Genomic DNA, 11,229 nt, shown 5'->3' on the forward strand with positions numbered 1-11,229 from the left:
AATACAACAGATGTTACTGAACCACATTTTTTACTCTATCGCATTTTTAAAATGTGTTGAATTGAGTAACAGCAACCAGGAGTGAGCGGGATTCTAAAAAGTAACAAAATGGCGTTTATCGCATTTTGGAAACAAACTCTTCAATTGTTCAGAACAAAATTGCACTTTCTGCGCATCACGTGACAGGTTACATTGACAATAAGCCTCTGCACTGATGACGTCACACTTTGTTTACGTGTGTGCTTTCCTATGGTGTTCAGTGGACCCCCACTGGCTCCATAGGAAAGTGCACGTGTAAACAAAGTGTGACGTCATCAGTACAGAGGCTTATTAGAATGCAATTCAAACTCAATGTCTATCAAAATGTTATCATCCTTTCAAAAAAAAATCTTAAGCGACTATCTGCAACTGTACTTAAATGTCAAATCTCAAGATTGTAGAATTGTGAACTTACAGTAAGTAAAGTAACAGTTATTGTAAAAATGTTCTAATATCTGATTATGTGTTGAAATGGCACCAGCAGATGTATTCACACGTTTTGTAAAAAGTTTTCTAGTGTTCGTTGCACAGACATATTAAGTGCAGTTTGTTATAGTGTAATTACAGATTAAGTGTTATATACATCAAGTGAACCTACAGATTACGTCATGAGATCAAAGATAAAATTTCGTCTTGACTGAATAATTGTCACGTTAGTATTGTTCCAAGTTACAATAACATCAAAATTTGGAAAAAAAGTACATTTTGTGTTTGAGCTCCAAAGCATTTGATTACATGCATGTAGCAAATTTTTAGTTGGGCATTGTAGAACCAGCACTTCTGTAGTAAGTAGCCACATTTAGTAAATGAGAGATCGTTTTGAAATTTGTTAGTGTTCAATTTTACAAACTCGGTGCAAGGTGTTTTTAACAATCTCTCCGAGGCTTTGCGATTGTCATGTATAGACTTTCCAGTTAGTTTTTCTTTTTGTAGACTATGAAGAAATCAAGGAAACATTTTGAAAAATTATGGAAGCGATCCCCCTTTTTCAGCAGTTATATTTTGTGGAATTGTGTAATTTGCTTTAAAAAAAAACACTTAAAACATATTTTTAATTTGAAAAGTAACTTTAACTTAACTACTGTAGATATTGAATATTTTTACTAAAATTAGTCCCTTTCCCTTCAAATTTTCAAATAAACCACAAAGGGGAACTGATTAGCCGCATTATAATATTTTTTTTTTCAAAGTTGAACAAGAAATTGACAGGAGCAGGGTTTGAACCAGCAACCTCTGGATTGCCGTTCCAGTGCTCTACAAACTGAGCTATCCAGCCCTATGTTGGCGGTTCCCCAATACTGGTCAATGTCTTTGTTCATGTGGCACTGTTTCCCTTCAAAATCAATTCATATACATGTGTTTGTTTTGGGTTCCTTTGTAATTTGTTACATTGTTTAAAACCTCCTTAAGCTCAAATGTTTCCAAATGACACTTAAAACAAGCTTTCAGTGTTGCCATTAAAACGCCATTTCTGTCAGTTTGTCAGTCAAGAAAATTAACACCAAAGCTGTGATATCCGAGTTGACAAATAAAGTTACCTACTTTATTGTATAACATAACAGTTGAAACGTCTCCGTTCTTATAACTTACTAATGTAAATTGTGGTTGAATACAAAATACAATACCTAAAGAAAGGTTTTTAACTTTTTTTTTCATTTTTCTAAACAATATAACAAAACTTTAAACGTTTTTCTTTCTTGTATGTTTTCTTATTTACAAAACTGAAGAAAAAAAAGTTACTTACGCATATACATGTATACAAAATGGAATACTCTTTGGCAATGTTTTGACTTGGATCATACATGTAGTAAAGCATACCAGTATGTTATATTCGGGAAGACTGGCGATATGAAACTGCAATGGGCAAGACAATAGAGTTGTCAGTAAATGAAAACCTTTCATTGAAAATATAAACTTTCAGACCAACTAATGTTGGTTTAAGGTAGAGTAGATCATTTGCAGCTATTTAAAAAGTAATTGACAAAATTATTGTTATAAAGCTTACTCGGTGTAACGATAGTAATGGCACTAAACTCCCTGTGAAATTATTCCTTTGAGCATGCTGTCTTTTTGAAGAAAATAAAAGAAGGCAATTTCCAAAGATGCGTCAATTTAAGTGACGCATTTTTGGAAATTTATGTTGGTACAATGTACTTGGTTTGTAATTCGGCGAATCCATGAATGGGAACGTGTAAGTGTTGACACAACGCACATGCGCTTCCTATTATTCGTAAGTTCAGTGCGTGACATGCTTAGCTGCAATCGGCTGAATGAGAACGTGACCCAGACGCTGAGTTGGGGCGCATTTCAAAACATGACTTGGCAAGTTTTGAATTGAACCGAGATCCTAGAATATTTTTTTCTTGGAATATACAGCATTCACAGAGCTAAAACTTCCTCGGGATAGTTATTAAGTACCCATCTTTAAATTTAGAGCACTTTTGTTGCTAATGCTTCAAACAAACAAAATGCACAAATGACAAATGATTTACCCTAACTTTAACTTTAGTGTGGGTGGGGGGGTTGAATTCTTAATAAAAACAAGAGAGCTGTTTCGACCAGAGTGCCGAAACAAAAGTTACCAATGTACGATTGACTTTCAAAGTACCCTCATAAAATCCATTTTTTTGGTCGTTCCTTTTAAACATTATGAATTACACGTTCTCTTTAAATAAATCTCTTTACATTACTGAAATCTTTTTATGTTTAAGGAAAGACAACTTTCGCAGGTAAATGATGCTTTAACTAAAACTATACCTTTTTTAACATGAGTTCTTTTCAATAGTACTTGTAATTGAACTTGCTTCATGCATATATACGTGTATATGAAATGCTTTAGATTTATGGAAACAAAAATCAAACTTAAAACTACTTTTAACAAACCTTCAAAACAACTCAAAAATAGGCAACAAAATAGAAATGTCTTAAACCCTGATTTCCATATTTCAACAAAATGCAAGAAATTGGCACTCATTAAATCTATCCCTGATATTTGTTTCTCTGCTATGTTGTAATTTACTTGTATTTAGTGACAAAAATGAAGTTTTTGACTTGAATAGAACTTGCATCTCCAAGTAATAAATACATGCATATCTGTAAGAACTGGCAAAACAAGCCAGAATGCAAAATCTACAACCTCAGTATCAAACCATTTAAATGTACACCTTTCTTCTAAAATTTGACAGTACTATGAGCTCACATAAATCCACCTTAACCCTTCTGTAGGTAACGTTTTACTCTAAGCTCAGAAATGAGAGAACAGACTCATTTTAACCAATGTCAAGAAGTACTTTCATTAAATACCATACATGTAGGTAAAATCTTGAAAAAGGAAAAGCAATGTCATATTTACAATCATACAGGGTGTCCAAAAAACAAAAACAAAAAACCCAGAACCCTCATGCCACTCTCTTTTTCACAGCTTTAAAAAAAAACCGTCAGAAATCTTGATACATATTTGCCAAGTTTATTTCATTAGCTTTTCAACAACGAAAAAATCCTTCCAACTGGAAAATATTTAATTGAGTTATGGCCAATTGAAAAAAGTACCGCTTTTTCATTTTGTCCATGGTCTTAATTATCACTATGAGGAATATAATCGATTTGGGGTGAGCCTGGGTGAGGATAGTTTTGCTCTTTTTTTTTAAATTTTATAAACTTTCTTTATTTTTTATTTTTTTATTTTTTACTTTTTGCAACAATGGTCACTTCTCTTTTTGGAAAAGGACCATTTTGTTAAACATCTTAGATGTTGACTGTTCTGCTATGCCCTCTACTAATGGTTGCCTCTTTCACAAATGAGTTTTGGCCCTTGTTCTCACTGTGCAAGTCAAGCATCAGTCACCGCGGACAAAATGAAAAGGTGGCCCTTTTTTTTAATTGGTCGTAACTGAATAAATATTTTTCCAATTCGAAGGATTTTTTTCGTTGTTGAAAAGCTGATGAAATACACTTGTCAAATATGTATAAAGATATGTGATTTATTATTTGAAAGCTGTAAAAAAAAAAAAGGGTGGCTTGAGAGTTCTGGTTTTTGGGAACACCCTGTAGTTTACCTGTTTTGTGCATTGATTCCCTGAAGTTGAGCTCAAAAAAACAAAAAACAAAAAAACTTTAGTTTCCTGTGCGGAAAAATGTGCACCTGAACTTAAATAATTCTTTCCCAACATTTTCATGAAAATTTTGAAAACCAACAGCTAAATTACATGTACAAAATGTTTGTTCCATCACTCACCTTATCACAAATCTTCCAAGATGGTTTTCCAAAAATCAGTGCAAGTTGTATTCTTTGTATCCAAAGTGAACAAGAACGTCTTTGGACTGAAAAGTACCTTTGAGATATATTTGGTATGAAAGATCTTGTCAAATTTAAAAGCCGTTATGTTGAAATTAATCCTGAATATGTCGTGACTTCTGATGTTCTTAATAATTCTACTTACCTCTTATTCTGCTAACTTTTTGTAACATCATCCTGTTTAGTATTTGTTCATTCACTATTTGCTTGAAAAAAACAAATTAAAACCAAGACATTTTGAAAAGCTTTTTCACAGTAAATGCACAATTCGGTCTAACAAATGAAAATAGAACATAAAACTTACAGAAAGAATGCTTGATTTTAAGATTTTAAGGTTACATGAAAAAAACATAGGCCTGGAGCAGACTTAGGACCCGAGTGCAGAAAAACATGCAAAACAAAAATAGGCAAAACTTTTTCACAATTTAGGAAACACAGAGGACAAGTCTTTATTCCCCTTTTATATAAATGAGTAGACACTTAGTACTTTCATTGTCACTGACTTTAAATAAAACTTGTCCACAGTGCAAGAGGTCTACCGTTTCACCTATCCAGACTCAAAGCAGGTGCAAGATCTTTCTATGTCTACTTTCAATACTTTACGCATCATCTCAAAACCCAACCCGTTTCTTCCAAGCCACTCAATGAGGTCTCATCTCGGCCAGATTGACCGCCTTACAAACTGGACATCGGTCATAGTCCATCAGATGAATGGTGTTAGGATGCTCAGGGCACTGCATCCGCACACGGCCCACCTGGGTCTTGCCGCAGACGTAGCACATGATCTTGGAGTGATCTCGGTGACAGATGCAGCGGGGTGAAGTGGGTCGGGTGGAGGAACTTGGAGAAACCTGTTCAGGAAAGTCAAAACATAAGAAAAATCTTCATCTCATTTGTAAAATGACATTTTGGCTTGAAAATGTGGTGCATTTTGCATATCAGGCCTCAGTGTCCCTCCTCATCAATATAGCTTTTTATAGGTTTTTAGGATGCAAAACCGTGCAATTTTTCAGCATGAGGTAGCAGAAATATAGCAAAGTTCTCCCCACTAGATATAGTTACCAATATCATGCAAACTGCCAAAGTCTGAAACACTTGTAAAAAAAACCCTGAGAGGTAGGCCTATATTGTTTGTGGTTATTTTTGTAATAATTATAACTAAACTGTGGGTTAAATTGGTTCTTAAAATTTTCTTTAAACATTGTTCAAATGTATGCCGGAATAAAAATATGTGCATAGTTTTAAATAGGTTTTAGAAGGTTTTGCTGTGAGGCCTGAAATAAACTTGGTACAAATATTCCCCTAGTATAAAAGTTGTAATGCCCGAATACTCAGAATCAACATTGACTATTCGTGTAGTATACCACTAGTTTTGTTTATTTACTGTATTACATTGTATTCAACAGTATAAATGTATTTCTAAAGCAAAATATCAGTTCAAAAGAAAAAGAAATGCATCGAAAAAGTCTTTTAGGACTAAATTATTTATTATTCTGTTCAAAGTTTCGTCGCAAGATAAAACAACCAATCAGGAAATGTCCAACTTCAAAGTGAACTAAAAAGTTGCATTATTATAAATGATAATGAAAAAGTACTAACAAAGTTATTCGTCATAAGTATGTTCCATGCCTACCCTTGAACTACTCGAAATTCCCGCTGTAGGTGACTTAATCTCTCTTTGTGGCTGAACAACACGCTTGGTAGACTGGACGGGAGACGGGCCGGTTGGGCGTGGGGGAGACGACGGGGGAGTGACCGGCTGATACATGGTGAGTGTGCTGGGTCGGTGTTGAGGTTGTGACGGGGGATTGATCGGCTTGTACGCGGTGGGTGTGCTCGGTCGGTGTTGGGGTTGTGTTGGTGAAGTCACCATCTGGCTCGGTCGGTGGGGATAAGACCCTGGATTTCCCTGACTGAAGTACGTGTAAGCACCGAGAGATTCTGTAGTTGTTGACCGGGGTTGAGTGGGGCGAGACCCCACAGCTTTAGGCCACTGTGCTGCTCCGGATCCAGCTGCTGCTGCGTTACGTGGTGGTTTGGGAACCCATGTGGACGACATCTTGAATTCGAAAACTTTCTCAGGACAGGTCAGATTTTGACCTTGAAAAAAAGTTACAAAATGTGAGAATCCTGTAGCTTAACCTCGCTTAACTTTCTGATTGATGCTGTCACTGATTGTTCCTAGTACACACTTCAAATGCTTGAGTAAAGTTCGCATCTTATTTCAGAGAAAAATCTAAGAAAAGTTGCACAAACACTGGCACTGCGGAGATTTGGCTGGTGCTGTGGTCAGCACGTGTGCGTAAAAGAATGCAAGATCAGCCCAATAAACAATGTATGTGTTGTGCCCATTCTTGAAAATCACGCATTCTCGAGAATGGGCGTGCACATTCTTGAGAATGTGCAACTGGATCCTTGCTCAATCTTGGCAAAAAATAACTCTTCCAGATTGAGCGCACATTCTTGAGAATGCGCGACAAGATAACGGTCTTGTCGATGCCGAGCACCGGCTGCGCTTGGCAAGTCTAGCTGAATCCTCGTTCACTGATTCTCAATAATTATACTGTTGCAACGCAAGGCGCTGAAAAGTAGAGTGGATATGATAAGTAAAGGCATATTGATATGCGGGGGGGGGGGGGGGACCGGGAAAATATAAGAGACATAATAATACTATTACTAGTGCAAAGAATTCTGATTTTTGGGATAATAAAAGCGGGGGGGGGGGGGGGCGTAAGAACGAAGAATGTGAAGAATGAGAATGAATACTGCGACATCCCATATAGTGCTAATGCTATTTCCCATTTAAATTGCCACCAAGTTATTGTTCACATCCCACCATAACGTCGCAGAGCTGCAATTTTGGCAGCTTCTGGACATCGTTTTTTTTTTCGTGGCACGCATATGATACATGCAGGGACTTGTAACTTGTCTAGCCTAAACAAAGCACTTCCCAGACTAGTTCCCAGTCCTCCGTTATTACAAAACTTCCCATAGTGGGCAGAAAAAAGCAATAATAACAAGTTTAATTTGATTCAAATTATCGTAGTTATACGAGTACAGAAGCATAGCACATTTTCTTTCCTCTTTATATGAATTGTTTCCCTTTTAACCGCTATACAATTCATTTAACATAATTATGTCGTGCAATGTTTGTTAAGATTGGGCAAAATTCATAAATTGTGCACGTGATATTCCCACCCAATCTTAAGAATGAGCGCTCATTCTTAAGAATGCGTGCTCGTTCTTAAGAATGGGCGCTCATTCTTAAGAATGCGCGCCCATTCTCGAGAATGTGCATGCCCATTCTCGAGAATGCGTGATTTTCAAGAATGGGCACAACATATGCGTTATCTTCAGAAGTCTTGCAGGGGGCGCACAGCTCTAAACAATGACGGGTTTAGGATTTTTTTGGGTGGTCGATCAGGTGGGTTGTGGGTGGGGTTCAGGGCGTGGCAGGGATAAAAAAAAAAAAAAGAGCCACACCCTATAAACTTTAGCTATGCTGAGTAAGTGAGACCCTACATGGCCTTTTCAAAATAAACAAATTTGCAACTTTTATTCCCAAAGTAACCCCCCTCCGAAAAATTGGGGTTGCGCACTGCGCACTGACGATCTCTTGACAAATGTTGACAACTGTAGTTTTCTGATTTCACATGCTTGACTGCATTTTATTACAAAATTACTTAACATGGAAATGTCGAGCAGAAAAATGATGAGTTTAAATAAATATGAGCCACGAATGTTATTATAAAACTATAAAAAATATTTGGCAAAATAGCATTGTCATTTGGCCTTGGAAAGAGATTAATATTTCAAGTGAGCACAGCGTTAATGAAACATAAAAATAATGAATAAAATACTACATGTACTAATTAAGTAAAGATGTTTGGCAATTTATGAAATCTTTTTCCATGAACTTTTTCACAGATCGAGATATGATGAAACCATTTTGTCAAATAGCATACCGGAAGTCTATGTGAAATTGGAACCATCTGTGGTTGTTTATAGTGTACTTGGTTTCAATGTTATGACTTCCCCCAACACATAACATGTACGTGTAATTGAATCTGATGGTTCCCATGCCATATTAAGTTCATGTACAGTTCAGTAACGTCAACAATGCAATGGATATGTTAAATTGTAAGTATGCCACGTAGTTACAAGAGAGAAAAGTTTCATTTGTAGATCTACAGTGATTGTACTTGGATATCTCCTGAAAGAAATACTACATAATGTTGATAATGAAACTGCAGTGGGCTTTGTAAAGTTAAAAATGTTTGCCTAGTTTCGTTTGGCACACAATAGCTGTTTACCTCTGCCAAGTACTTGGCAAGTAGTGAAATAAAAGCTAAAAAATATTGTTAGCCATATGAGCTTTATGTTACAAAAACCACCACATTATAATACTGTCAGTGTTTAAAGACCTAATTATTAGCACAAAAACCGAATTCTGTTCAGGTAATTGATATCATTGAAAACTAAAGAACTTTTTTTTTTAGCCATTTCTGCATCGAAAGACCTTCTCACATACAACTTCAAACTCTAATAACGGACACATCCCAAATTGACCCACTGGCATCATCTACAATGCTACACACAACATTACATCCATCATAAAATATAATATCCACAAATTGTCACTTTCCAGCAAAACTAATAAACAAACTTGGAGCAATCACTGTGAAATTTGAAGTCAGCCATGATGCATATTTGGTTGAAGTGGACGGCATTCCACAAGTCAGAATTGGCATGGTGGTTTTCCAACAGTACAGAAATAAATCACTGCAGGACAAGTAGAAATGATTGCAGTAAGGTCAAGGTGCACTTTAAAGGGCTATCCACTCAATCAATTCAATCACTTCCGTTGCCATGGAAACTGGGTATCTTGAAGACATTGTATAACAACAAAAACAACCATCTTTGTAACTGTTCAACTTCCTGCAGTAATGAACTTGTTGGATTTTGTCTACTAACAATTCTTGGCAAGGATTTTGCACCTTGTAATCTTTGGTGATGTGCGTGTCTGGCGGTAACCTTTAATTTCAGACGTCACTACTGTTCCATCCCAGGTGGTTTTCATTTCTGCGCACAATCGCATTGCTCCAGATCGTCCAACTTAGTTCCGACTTTTTCCACCTTCAATAAAAAATGAACAGAAATCAAACTGTGATTTAAGTACACAATGTCTGACTGTCTGGAGACTTGTCTGAAAACAGTCCAGGCAAAATATTTCAATTTTAATATTCACATGAGGCGTAAAGTTTTGTCTCTTTACACATTTGTTTTCCCTTCAAAATTTTCTGTGAACTTCCTGCATTTCCTTGAATGATCAGTGTTTGACTGAAAGCAGCAATTCAATGGCTAAACTGTGGTTAATTGAGTATTTCTCTTGCTCGAAGGGTTTAGATCGCCACCCCCCCCCTCAATATGCTGCCTGAGTTATGACCTCAAGGTGATCACTCTTGTAGTTGCCATGGTTTCAGTTTGGATTTTGTAAGACTATGTAACTATAGTCTCTTCACACAAGGACTGTCTGTTTTAAGTCTGTTCTTAATGTTTTTTAATCTAGGGCCAGACCTTCACAATTTGGACAGTGTGTATCTTGCATTGTATGTATTTCGCAGAATCATTTATTTTTTCAGAAAAAAAATAGGTACCCCTATTAATCTGTAGACCCAGTATTAAACTGGGCGCTACTAGAACTCTCTTTATTTTTCGAATCTTGACTTTGGTCACTAGTACGACAGACCAATGTCAAAAAGGGAGTTCTTCTAGCGCCCCAGTTACTGGGTCTAAATTCTCTAATAAATCAGCAATATAAAACATGTGTGAAGTATGTAAAACAATTTTTTTTGTTTTTTTTTTAGATTCAGAAAATATAATAATTTTGGAAAACAAATTGTGAGCTTACTCTGTGGCTTAACACTCTAGCAGATTGTTTCAAGTCACTCAATTTGGCCATCATCTGTTCATGTCGGTTGCATGTTACACAGGTTGTCACTGAAAAAAAGGGAAACCAACATTTACAAAAAAATGAAACAAAATCTTTTTTTTTTTTTTTTTTTTTTTTTTTACAATACATTTATTTTTGTTCACAAACAAGACAAACTCAAGCAGGAAAGTGGAAATAAAAAACAACAGGTGAACAAATAGAGGTGGTTTGAAAAACAGACACATAGACAGACAGAGTGATCAACAAACTGACTCACCTGTTTCTTGATTGACAGGTGTATCAGCAGCGGCTTTTGTCGTGTGAACATTCCAACAAAATATCGTCAGCAAACACAGCAACAACACGAAGAAATGCGGCCGAAATACACCTCTAAACACACCAGAATTCTTCATAGTTGCTTCTTCAACACGACTGATAATTTCGGCACAGAAAACAGGAGAACAGTTCTTACAGAACAAATCACTGCGGAGATTAAATCTCTCAGTCTCTCAGTTAAAATTTTTTGTACGAAGTGCCAACTTCATCTGCACGGTTATTTCTCGGAAGTCGGAACAATAAACTAGCGGCTGTTATGTGATTAAATTATGCATGACGCACATCCCGGAAGTAATTCCTAGTTTTAACAATTTCCCACTGTTCTTACGGACTCTATTTCGTGGTAAAAAGAACGCAAAACTTCCGACAATAGAGGGCGTGATCAAAATTAATGGTGATTTTATTTATTTTTTAAGTGCCCCCCCCCCCCCCCTTCCTTCAATCGATTTCTGCCATTCTGCCGCGCCGGTACGGTGCTGTCACATAGCATGCCTACTGCAGTGATAGATGTTTTCCCCGTAAAATCATGGATTTCTCGTGATTAAAAAGTGGGATGACAAACGATCCATTCCCTGGTGTCACACAGCCACAAGACGGTAGATCTCTTTGACTGCAGTATGTGTGATTT

General features: G+C 36.5%; 1 protein-coding gene across 1 annotated transcript; it reads right to left on the bottom strand.

Annotated features, from left to right (window-relative positions):
• Positions 1-2,776: 2,776 nt before the first annotated feature.
• On the bottom strand, positions 2,777-6,660 carry LOC119720721 (DNA-directed RNA polymerase II subunit RPB1-like). The gene is made up of 2 exons (XM_038190537.1): positions 5,967-6,660; positions 2,777-5,184 (listed from the first exon to the last, which is right to left on the bottom strand). The coding sequence occupies exons 1-2, from the start codon at positions 6,390-6,392 to the stop codon at positions 4,975-4,977; spliced, it is 636 nt and encodes a 211-aa protein (XP_038046465.1). The 5' UTR covers positions 6,393-6,660; the 3' UTR covers positions 2,777-4,974.
• Positions 6,661-11,229: the final 4,569 nt, after the last annotated feature.

Source organism: Patiria miniata, unplaced genomic scaffold (assembly GCF_015706575.1).
Source record: "Patiria miniata isolate m_02_andy unplaced genomic scaffold, ASM1570657v1 HiC_scaffold_9, whole genome shotgun sequence".
Lineage (NCBI taxonomy): Eukaryota > Metazoa > Echinodermata > Asteroidea > Valvatida > Asterinidae > Patiria > Patiria miniata.